General features: G+C 38.0%; 1 protein-coding gene across 1 annotated transcript in view; it reads left to right on the top strand.

The window, feature by feature from the left end:
- The window catches only part of Nup54 (nuclear pore complex protein Nup54), a 180,668-nt gene that overhangs the window by 132,069 nt on the left and 35,829 nt on the right, over positions 1–12,770 (top strand). Inside the window, exon 10 of the mRNA XM_090390364.1 lies at positions 6,833–6,952. Within this exon, the coding sequence (XP_090246490.1) occupies positions 6,833–6,952 (120 nt within the window). The remainder of the gene's footprint in view (positions 1–6,832; positions 6,953–12,770) is intronic.

A 12,770-nucleotide genomic window follows, 5' to 3' on the forward strand; every position in this document is an offset into this window, starting at 1 on the left:
ATATGCAACATATACTCGGCAGAATTGTATTCTATAGAATTAGCCTTGGGCCACATTAAAACCCACAATTACCAAAAGTGTATGGCATATACAAACTCTTTAAGTATACTTATAGTCTTTATTAAGGGTGAGATATAATCCTTGTCCATTCCTGACCCAGTTCCAACAGATGTTATATTCTCATTCTATATGTTCATTTGACATCTGTTTCTGGCAGATCACAAGCCTCATTGGAATCAAGCATAACGAACTTGTTGACTCTGCAGCCAGGTCACGAAAACCCCCCAGAACAACTATAACCCGTTAATCTCCTATACAGACTACAGGCAAGTAATATGCGATAGATTACTCTCCCAGTAGCAAAAATATTTTGCATGGGCTTGTCATGAACAAGCTATATCAGATGAAAACTATAATCGACCACTCACAGTCTAGTCTGCACAGAAACCATAGAGAGGCAGTTGTTCTTGCTTGCCTCCATATAGGGTTATCTTGCTCATCTTCATTCCTGCTGAGGGCAAATGGCTCCCCTATATGTGAGCACTGTGACATCTTTTTAGCCATACCACATATTCTGTCCAAGCATCCATTATATACACACAAACTTCTTTTATATTTAACTGCTTTTAGTCATCTGACTGAGTATATAACACTCAGTCAGATTTTATCCAATGATGACCATGTGTCAGCCATATTTAGTTATTATTTGATTTAAAAATCATTAAACTTTTTCACTCTTACTTAAAATATACATTTTATACTCTTTTTGCATATTTTTATTTGCCTTTTATATGACCTGGTTTTAGCAGATTATATAGCCTTAGTTGATAATGTGCCAGTAAAACCGAAACCAGCCAACCAATCAACCAAGCCAATGAGAAGTATAACAGCCACAAGTTTCGGCTGTTTTATAGGCAGACATCCAGATGCACTTTTCTCCAATATCTTTACAAATTTTGTGAATCATATCATCATAAATAGCATTAGGATATTTCTTCCTTAACCTGAATTTGTCTGAAATGTTTTCATTTATAGAGAATATTTTTCAAAAATTGTTTGTAAACTGGTTTGCCTAATTTTTGAAAGGAATTTTGCTGCTTGTGAAAGCAAGATAAGGTTTCTTTGAAAAGTTTTAGTTTTTAATTTGCTCTCTTGTGGTACATGGCTTGATTTAACTGGCAATACTTGGTTGACTGGCAATTCTCCCCCTCCCCACAGATGTGTGTTTTCATATGTTGGTCAATATGGATTTTTTATTTTTTTTTTTGCATGAAAAAAAAATCATTTTATCTGCAAAAAAAAAATTAAAGGAGAATGTCACCATCTATTGTAAAATATTTATCATGATTGGTACTCAATGATTCCATAAGTTTAGAAGTAGTAGACTTCATTTTTGGAATTTTGAGCAAAAGCCTATTCTGTAATGTTTTTTTTCATAATACACATAAAAAGAATATACTTTTGCTCGGCATAATTGATGACACAAGAATTAAAGCAAAATATGCCATTAATGTTTTCCCACACTAACTGAAATATTTTCCCATACTCATATAATGTTATTGTAATGATTTTCTGTGAATAAAATCATGTTTCCAAGCTTAATGCCTGGAAAACTTAAATTAATATAAAATGTAGTGTTGCTAGTAATATTTGTTATGTGCAAGTAATATGTTATGTGCATATAATCCTATGTGTCTGGTTATTACAGTTTTGGTAATAACAGTAGACAAATGAGTTTCCAATGAGCGCTTCACTTTGCTAACTGCAAATTCTGCTGTCTTGCTTCCACTTAGGTGCAAGTCATAGCACATGTTTACCTTTGATAAAGGCTTTTTAGCAATAAAAATAAAGTTAAATGTCATAAGATTGATTGTCATGTTCTTTATTTGTATATTTCCATTTTCCTTTAAAGTTTCATAGTAAGATTTGTTTATATGTTTGCTTGTATATAGATTAACTTGTTTAATGTTAAATCATTTACATATTTCTGTTTTTGACAACTCATATGTTATCATTTTTTGTTATCTGTGGAGAGGGGGTGGGGAGGACTTGATTAAAGATCTGTATTGGCCTACAACAGCAGATATTGCAGAGTAAGATATCATTTACTGTGTTCTTACAGATATAAAAGCCATTTGCTGACATTTGCTTTGACAAATTTTTATTCATTGTGATTTGATTTTCAGCAGGGAAAATGACTACAAGTCTAATTACACTAGGCAACAAAAAAAAATTTTTTTTTTTTTTTCATACCTCCACAGTGAAAATATGTGATTCTGGAGGAAATAATCGCACTGATTCCGAAAATCACCATAAAAAGTCTCCGTCACGTCTACGTCAAAAGATGTACCAATGTTTAAAGTCAAAATAAAAGGGATATATATATATATATATATATATACGTATAATTCAAGTTCGTAATACAATTGTAAAAAAATGTACATTCTATTATATGTTTGGAGGATAAATTTACAACTCCGAGAACATGTTACAATCAGTTAATACTTGGAAAACCTTGGCACAGCCTACAAAAATCCTCAGCAAAAACGCTAAGTGTGCTCTCTTCAAATTGTAAATTGTTGCATCGGAATTTGAACCTAAGAACCATAGGGAGAAGTCTGATTATGTTTATCACAAGAATACAGAGGCCAGAATCGATTGCTGAAATAAAGAGAATTAGGTTATATCTGTTAAAATAAATCAGTATGTCATACGTACTGACTAGGCCGACTACCGGGCTAGCCCAGGTAGGTAAAGTGCCTGGCTGGCAACCCAAAGGTCGCGGGTTCGATTCCCGCCTCGGCTTGGATCACAGTAAAATGCAAAAACTTTGGGAGGTGCATTATGGCCATAGAAGCTGATGCACCAACAACTAACAAGGGAAAAGTAAAAAAAAAAAAATTGCTGACTAGATTATGCGAAATTGGCATATTTTGGTAAAACGTAACTCCCTTTATATTTAATAACTGTGTCGTGATGTGAAACTATCATGGCGATTTTCGAAATCTATGCATAAAAATTGGTTAAAAACAGCATTTAAGTTCTTAGAGATAAAAATCGTGTTGGCTAGTGTTATTTGAGCCAGAGCTTTTCAAAGTGGGGGGTCGTGGTATCTTGGGGCATTGCATTATATCACAAAGGGGGTTGGCATCTTTTGACATATTAGCATTGTTTCTGATTTCCTTTCACTGTATATACTGATTGATTAATTGATTAAAATAATAGATAAAAAATTTTAAATTTATTCGTGTACTTGATATTTGCCAGCTGGTGGATTCTGTGTATATTCTTTCTCTTTGAAAACATTTTCTCTCTCTCTCATTTAAATGAGAGACATTTAAATTGGTGTTTTTTTTTTTTTTTTTTTCTGTTTTTTTTTCAAAAACAAGTTCTGTACTCTTGTTTACCATCAATTTAAAGACAAGGAACAAAAAAAGGGGTGGGCTGCATAATAAATTAAAAAATATGGGTGGGGTGTTACATTATTTTTGCCATGTAATAATGTGTTGATATTAGAAAAGTTTGGAAAGCACTAAAATATGGAAACAGTTTCAGAAAAGATAACTTGAGGTATAGGTTTTGTTTTCACTCGCTGCATGCTTAAGTCACTAAAGTACCTGAGTCCAAAAGAATAGTTCTTGTGGTATTATCTGTCAGTATCATTGCTGTAGCACTGTTTAAGAAATAATAAATAAACCTCTACCAGATTAGAGTGTGTAATCATCTGTATGTTCATCTAGTGAAGCATATTAGCATTAGTTAGGGCATATGATGCGAGAAAACAAGCTTATACAGCATCAGCCAAAAAAACACTTCCCATTTCACCCATCCGGTCACTCCAAATGTTTGTCTAATTCACGCCTTAAATTTATTTAAGCTATCAACTACCTCTGGCTAAAGGCAAACTTCTGCACATCTATTCTACAACTGTTTTTCCTCGATTTGAATCTATGCCACCTCAGCTTTGCAATCTGAGCAAGCAGAAATATCCCATCAGCATTGAGCCTGCTCAAACCATTCAAGGCCTTATACACCTTGATCAGATCACCTCACAAGTGCCTACTCTCCAGATGCTGCAACTTGCAGAACTTAAGCCTTTCTTCGTAAGTGCACCCCTTTGTTCCTCTCACCAATCTTGTTGCCCTCCTCTGTACTCGTTGTTGTTGTTGTTGTTGTTTGGTTTTTAGGAGCATTAGCAACTAAGGCCATATTGCTCCGGGATATGCGGTGGTCAGTCCCTGACCTTTCCGCATCCTCCGTATTTGGTGGTGACGGGCTCGAAACCCGGTCTAATCAAGAAGCGTGTGCTGCACACTGCTGCTCCTTCCCACCTGGCTACGGAGGCGCCTCTGTACTCGTTCTAGCAACTGAACATCTTTCCTAAAATGAGGCCTCGAGACCTGTATATGGTACTCAAGGTGTGGACTGACCATTGCCTAATACAAAGGGATAATCACCTCGTCTCTGCTAGCAAAATTCTTATATATCATTGACAAAACTCCATTACCTGCTCTGGCAGCCCATCTGCACTGCTCACAGAACTTCATATCTGACTGCTCAATTACCACCAGGTCTTTTCCATTCTCCACCTCCCTTATGTAGTACCACACAGTTGGTACATTTCTCTTAGATTACTGCTACCCATATGGAGTACTTTCCATTTGTCAGTGTTAAAACTTCAGTTGACACTTCTCAGCCCATTTGCCCAACTTTTTTAGATCCTGTTGTAGTAGCATACTGTCTTTAATGTCATTAACAAACCTGCCAACCTTTGTGTCATCTGCAAACTTGGACATTAAGCCTGTTATACCATCATCGATATCATTGCTAAATACACAAAACAACAAGCCAGCACCAAACCCTGGGGGGCTCCATTAATAACGTTTGTCCACTTAGAGCAGTGTCCATTTATTACTACTCTCTGCCATCTCCCACTCAATCATCCCTTTATCCATTGCAGCAACTTGCCCTTAATGCCATATACTGCTCCAATTTGTACGGCAGCCTTCCATGTGCTACAATATCAAAAGCTTTCCTAAAATCCAAGTATATGATATCAAAATTATTTTTTGCATCCAGTTCCTTTGTGACCACATCGTAGTATCCAATCAAATTGGTCAGACAAGACTTCCCCTTAGCAAACCTATGCTGTGTCTGAACTATTACTGCAGTCTTGTCTAGGTGATCCTGTATCACCTCTTTAGCTCTAATTATTTGTTTTACCCTTTGCACCCCCTTTGTGAATTGGGGATACATTTGCACATCTCCAGTCCATGGAGACCTTCCCTGACTCTAAGGATGCTTCCATAATTATGTCTAAGGGTTTTCTTAGTCATAATTATGGCTTCCCCTTGCTTCCTCTTTCAATATAACTGGATAAATTCCATCAGCCTAGGTTTTTATGTTTAACTTCAACAATTTCTCCTCCATTTTGCTCTCAGTTATTACAAAATCACTTAGCTCCCTGTTAATTTGATAAACTTCTGGCATTCCCCTCCTTGAATAACTCTTCATGTGTGAATGTAGATGCAAAATACTCATTCAGTTTATCAGCTCTATTTGAGCAGGATCATCAATAGTCGAACCATGTATGTTAAGTGGACCAAACTGATTCATTCCCTTCCTTCTAGAGTTTACATAAGTAAAGAACTTGTTGCTGTTTTTCTTTGCATCCTTTGCAAAAGATTTGTAGTACTCTGCCTCCCTAACTTCCTTTGTGACTTGATTACAGACTAGCTTATATCTGCTGTAGGCTTCTGTGTTGCCTGATAATTTATATGCATCCCATGCATTTTTCTTCTCTGCCATGAGTCTCATTAATTCATCTGACATTCATTTAGGCCTGAACCTTGAACAGTATTTCTTAGGTGGTATGAAAAGCCTAGTAGATTATGTCCCTGAAGGCTTCCTGTTTAGAATTCACCATTGGTAACATCATCAGTTGATCCCACTGTATAGAATTTAAAACTGACTGACCACTGTAGTCACCTTTACTAAAACAAAAACCCTTCCCTTTACTCTTGATGGTAGTTACATCTCTAAGTAAATCCCACATCAATACACTGTGATCACTGTCACCTGGTGGTTCCTTTATGTGCAAATTCTTTATGCATGAATAATCACTGCTGTTAATCAGTTCAAGAGTATTACTCCCTCTGGTTGCACCTCAAACATGTTGCTGTAGAAAACAACCTCCACTAAATCCCCAAAAGTGTTGCTTGCATGCAAGTGACCAACCACAAGTCACTCGCACACTGGCAAGACTTTTGGGGATTTATTGGAGGATTGTTTATTATTGAGCAGTATCTCCATACACAGTTTATCATGCAATGAGATGGGGGAAAAATCAGTTGTTTACTAGATTTTTGCAAAGTATACAAGACTATCACTTCACACGATTAATATAATTGACACAGAAAATATTACTTGCATACATACCAAAAAAAAAGTATTGGTCTACAGTTACTTTGTTTCAGGGTGCCTCCGTAGCCAGGTAAGCAGGGGCAGCAGTGCGTAACACACGCTTCTTGATTAGACCGGGGTTCGAGTCCGTGACCACTAAATACAGAGGATGTGGAAAGGTCAGGGAATGACCACCGCGTATCCCCGTATCAATATGGCCTTAGTTGCTAAGAATGCTCCTAAAAACCAAATCACAAACAAACAACCAAACATTGTTTCAGTTTAATTATTGATTGATGTATTCAAATTTGAAAAGTCAATAAAATGTATATATGTAGAATGTGTTCCTATAATTTAAATAGTATTTTAAAACTGTTAAAATAAATTTGTTTACAATCTGTGCATTTTGGTTACATTTCTTTTGTGGTAGATAATGGTCCAGCAAGAAGTAATGCGCAAAATGGGATTTGCTATTCAAGCTGATGAGGAACAACTTAGAATCCAGTTAGAAGCAGTTCAGGCACAACTTAATGCTCCAACGCAGTTTAAAGTAAGCTTTTAGAAGTTTATTTTTTTAAATCCAAAAAAAATTTTTACTTTGATCTTTTTCAGAATGCTTGGAGTACAGTAAATAAATTTGATGAATTTTAAATGTTGGTCAAGATATCAAAGGCAGATATTGTTGGGACATCAGAGACGTGTCACGTAGATATAAGGAATGCAAAATTTTAATTTTGCGAGTACAATGTGTACAGAAAGGACAAAGTATTATAGGTGGTCTCCAGGATTTCCACAATACATAATACAGAAAAGACAAATGTCAAGTGTGTTGCGGACCCCAGGGTTCCCCCCATTTGCTGCTTAAGTGCATCTGTGATGAGGCTTTTGCCATGTCTGGTCATACATGTGTAGTGTAGGTTGTGTAAGGATTGTGATGTGTTCAGTTAGTGTATTGTATGACTGGATTTGGTATCTTTGCAGGCATGGAGCATAGTGGGTCTGCCAGAAACTGGCTCTGGGAAGGGAATAGTGGGAGAAGTATGGGTGTAGTGGGGGGAAGGTAAGAGTAAAGTTGGGGCGCAAGTAGGAGGCTCCCCCAGAAAAGTTAGTTAGTAGGGGAAGAATGGAAGATACGACAGTGCAATCTAACCCTGAGTGGCCCATCAGGATCAGCAAGCTGCCAAGGTCAGCAGTGACCCCCCCCTACCCCAAAGGATGTCAGCAATGGGCATTTTGTTCTGGTACACTGGTAAAGTGGTGTTGAAGGGAACCTGCCTCAAGATGAGGCCAACGTTGATCCCACCCTGCATAGCAGGATCAGCTAGTCATATTGGTTGTGTAATCAAGTCCGGGATGTTTTCTTAGTCGAGGTTGTTCTTTCCAATTTTTAGTTTCCTGTCTGGGGAAGATTGTCAGGTTTGGGATAGATTGTCAGTTTTGGTAAGTGAAATTATATCAGATGAAGGTATATTAGGCCTGACCATTGCCTTATACAGAGGAACAATCACATCCTTTTCCCTGTTAGCAAAATTCTATATATCATTGACAAAACTTATTTTGTATGTTTATCAATGATATTGATGAATATCAGCCCATCTGACCAAATTTTCTAGGTCATGTTGCAGTAGCACACTGCCATTACTGTCATTAACAACCCTGCCAATCTTCGTATCATCTGCAAACTTCGACACTAAGCCTGATATACCTTCATCAATATCATTGATAAATATACAAAACAACAGTTTTGTCAATGATATATAAGAATTTTGCTAGTAGAGAAAAGGAGGTGATTGTCCCTCTGTATAAGACAATGGTCAGGCCATGCCTTGAGTATTGCATTTGGTATCTTTGCAGGCATGGAGGCCTCACTTTAGGAAGGATGTAAGTTTGCTTGAATGTGTACAGAGAAGGGCAACAAGATTGGTGAGGGGAATGAAGGGATCCTCTTACCAAGAGAGGCTTAAGTTCTGCAAATTGCAATGGCTGGAGACTAGGCACCTGCACGGTGATCTGATTGAGGTGTATAAGGCCTTGAATGGGTTGAGCAAGCTGAATTCTGATGGGATTCTTCCACTTATTCAGATTACGAACCTAAGGGGGCATAAATTCAAATTAAGGAAAAACGGATGTAGAATAGATGTGTGGAAATTTGCCTTTAGCCAGCGGGTGGTTAATTGCTATAACAAACTTCCATCTGTCGTTGTGGAAGTTGATAGGTTAAATAAATTTAAGGAGGAACTGGACAAACATTTAGAGGGAATGGTTGTGTGAATTTTTTTTTTTTTTTTTTGGCTGATGCTGCATAAGCTCATACGCTGCTTTCTTGCATCACATGCCACTACTACTAAATCTAGTGTTGTCATGTTATTTTATTTTCTTCGGTGTATTCTAGGTGTTTTGTTGTGATATTATTGTGGTTCTCTTAAATGCTTGAGCTGCAAAGTTGCAGGAAGGCCTTGTAGTTTTCCCTATTCTGTACTAGTTCTTGTTCCATTCCTTGCTGTAGGGATCATGCTTATAGGTCCAGTTAGTATCTGTAATCTATATATGCCGGGCAGTGAAATAGCACGTTTCCATGACTCTCGCTGTTGGCCGTAGTGGCAGTTTGTGGCTCTGCTATTCCCAATTTATGTAGCTTCTCATTTAGGCTTCCTTGCCCAGTCACCAGAAAGGTGGCCTGGAGACTGGACAAAAACCATGCAGAATATGATCTGGGATATTCTTGTACTGTGGGGAAAAAGACTCATAGTCTCGTCAAATAGTGCAGCAGGACTAGACGGTATTCACTACAGTATGCTGCAGCATCTATGTGAAGCTGACCTTGGCATATTATTACTATTCTATAACCGTATCTTTTCAGAAAATACTTATCCTCTGTCCTAGCAGCATTCCTATATCTGTGCTGTTCCAAAACCAGGCAAAGATCCCACTCTGGTCCAGAACTACAGACCGATATCATTAAGAAGCTGTTTAGGCAAAATATTTGAAAGGATGGTGCATAAGAGGCTCACCTGGTTTCTAGATTCTCAGAATCTTCTTTCTGATCACCAATATGGCTTCTGTAAAAACAGATCTACTCTAGATTTACTTGTAAAACTTGAATGCAACATATGAAATGCCTTCGTCATGAAACAGCACCTAGTGATGGTCAACCTAGATATTCACAAAGCATTCAATACCACCTGGCGTCATGGCATTATTAAAGATATGCATCAGTTGGGGCTGAGAGGCTATCTTCCTCAAATCATCCAGAACTTTTTAAAATTACGCACTTTTCAAGTCTGATATCAAAACGTGCTCTCAGCATCTTACATTCAAGAAGGTGTCCCGCAGGATTCAATACTGAGTGCTACCCTATTTGCGATTCGGGTCAACAAAATATTGGAAGATCTTCCAAAAACCATTCAAATTTATATGTATGCAGATGACTTCACTATATCCTGCCAATCACAAAGTATGAATACTATTGAAAGACAGTTGCAACTTTCTGTATTCCAAATAGAAGCCTGGACCTTATGCAATGGGTATCATCTTGCTGAACAGAAATCCACCACTACTCACTTCTGCAAACTACGATCACTTCATCCTGATCCTGAGCTAAAGATCAATAACATTCCAATACCTCTTACTCACACTGTCCGTTTTCTTGGCCTGGTGATAGATAAGAAACTAAACTTTCAAGCACATGTGACCTACCTTCGGACCATCTGCTTGAAGAAATTGAATATCCTCCAGTGGGTGTCATCTATGTCATGGGGCACTGATCGACATACCCTGATCCATCTTTATCGAGCTCTCATCAGGTCCCGTTTAGACTATGGCTCCCCCAGTTTATGACTCTGCTAGGAAAACTGTGTTACAGCGATTGAACATGATCCAGCACAGTGCTCTGAGAGTTTCTCTAGGCTTTCAGAACCTCTCCAGTTCAGAGCGTTTACATTGAACGAACCTCCCTTACATCTTCAGAGGAAAACATTGCTTTTGATGTATGCCGCAAAAAGTCCGCAGTCTTCCCTCTCACCTGAATTGGAGATGTCTGTACAATACCGAATGGGAGTCATTTTTCAACAGTAAACCAAATGAAAACAAACCTGCTGCACTTAGACTTAAAGAACTAACTCAATCGTGGAATATAGAAATCGGCAATATATATCAGGACATAACACCGCCTGATCCACCGTGGACAAATATCCCTGCAATTTACGATGACTATTTCCAATAGTGGGGAAAGAACACCTTGTGTCCCTTCAATATCGCACAGTTACATGAAACTCACTCTGCTTCTAATTCACAGGCCTGTAAGATCTATACAGATGGATCAAAAACTGAGACCCAAGTAGGTGCTGCAGCAATCTTCCTGTCATTCACTTACTTCTGTCTCATTACCTGTAGAATGCAGTATCTTCACTGCTGAGCTTTATGCTATTAACTTGGCTCTAGATCACATTACTCAGTGCTGTCTCTGCCATAAATAGTAATACTACCTCCTCTCACCCTATTATCAAACAAATCTATTCTAAATTACTTGTGTGTAATGAGTCAAACCAAACTGTGACATTCTGCTGGATACCAGGGCATTCTGGTATAGCAGGAAATAAAAGAGCAGATCTTGCAGCCAAACAACCAGATACTTCTATTTTACAGAATTGTCAAGTTCTGTATTCCGATTTCAAACATATCATCCGTAAAGCATGTTACAATAGCTGGTCACTGATCTGGAGAGGTTATCCAGGAAACAAACTATACCAAATAAAACCAGAACCAAAGCTATGGCTCTCTAGTTTCCGGAAAAATAGACGAGAAGAAACAATTTTAGGAAGGCTTAGGATTGGGCATACTCGCCTCACTCACCTGTATCTATTAACTAATGACAGCACTCCCCAATGCACATCATGCCAAATTCAACTGACCATTTGCTAGTGGACTGTCCCCACTTTCAAACCATCCGCTTAGACACCTTTAAGTCAATTTCTAATACGCAGTCATCAATAAATTTAATGCAGATTCTGGGAGACGAGGAACTGTTTACTTTCCTAAATCGGATAGGAATATATCATAAAATATAGTTATTGTTTCATATTCACCATTAGAAAGACACAATATGGCCCCAGCAGCCTATGTGTCAAACTCAACAACAATATATGTCCTAATGGGGTCTCCCAGCTGGTCTGGCATTGTTCTGTAAGTCTGTACCTAATTTTCTGAAGTTCCCGTTATAAAGGTGCTGTGGTGTCTAAATTAATGCCACATATCACAGTTGGAAGGGCTGTCTTGTATCTGTATTTTAGATAGTGATGTATGATCTGCAAGTGAATAGGAAGTTTTCCTTTTAGGACCTGCAGGGCTTGGGTATATACTGTCCTGCAGGCTTTTGATATTACTAGCCGCATGGCCCTTTATGCCTGGTTAAACTGTTTGATGACAGTATACTTGTCAGCCCTCCATCCCCATGCCTCAGAAGCATAGGTCGTTATGGGTAGAAAGACTGCAATTCAGGGTTTTTAGGTTTTATACCCTATTCCTTCTTTGCTATTGTGACAATTAGTGCTGAGTACTCTTTAATTTTTTCTTTGAGATGTCTGGCGAATGAGCAAAGGAAAGTTTGTTGTTTATAATGAAACCGGGATAACTGCAGTTGGTTGCTGGTTTTATTTATTTTTTGTTATATATTTTATGAGGGGAGGTCTATTTCTGTCTAGTGAGTAGTACTATTTGAATTGTTTTCTTGGTTGACACTGTTAGTTTATGGTTTTGCATCCAGATAGCAAGATCTTGTAGTACCTGATTTTTCTTCATTTCCAAGTTGCATCTAGAGTTTCCTTTAATTAATATTGCCAAATCATCAGCATATGCGATGAATTTAATATCAGAAGAGCCGTCAATAGCTATATTCCAAAACGGGATAGGAAGGATGGTGTTGTAATGCGTTAGTTAGGAAACACACAAAATCTGAAGCAGTGCATCCAGTTGACGTGGGTGGCCAGCAGAATGTTGATCAGTTTAGTGCGACATAAGCACTGGGAAAGAAAAAAATGAGAGTAGCAGTGTGTTACAGGTCTGATGAATGCAACAAACAACTGTACAGAGAAGTAGGGTGGGCAAGGAAATGAGAATGTTTTATAGTGGGTATTTTAACTTCCCAGATATTGATTGGAACTTGTGAGTTGGTCACACACACACACTAGCAAGACTTTGTGGATTTACTGTATGACTGTTTTCTACACCATGTGCGAGAGGCAACCAGGGGGAGTAATACTCTTGATCTGATTATCACCAGTGATTATTCATTCATTAAGAATCTGCAGATAAAAGGAATAACTAGGTGGTAGTGATCAAAGTGTACTGATGTGCGATTTACTTAAAAATGT

Source organism: Mastigoproctus giganteus, chromosome 2 (assembly GCF_048544385.1).
Source record: "Mastigoproctus giganteus isolate SK-2022 chromosome 2, ASM4854438v1, whole genome shotgun sequence".
NCBI lineage: Eukaryota > Metazoa > Arthropoda > Arachnida > Uropygi > Thelyphonidae > Mastigoproctus > Mastigoproctus giganteus.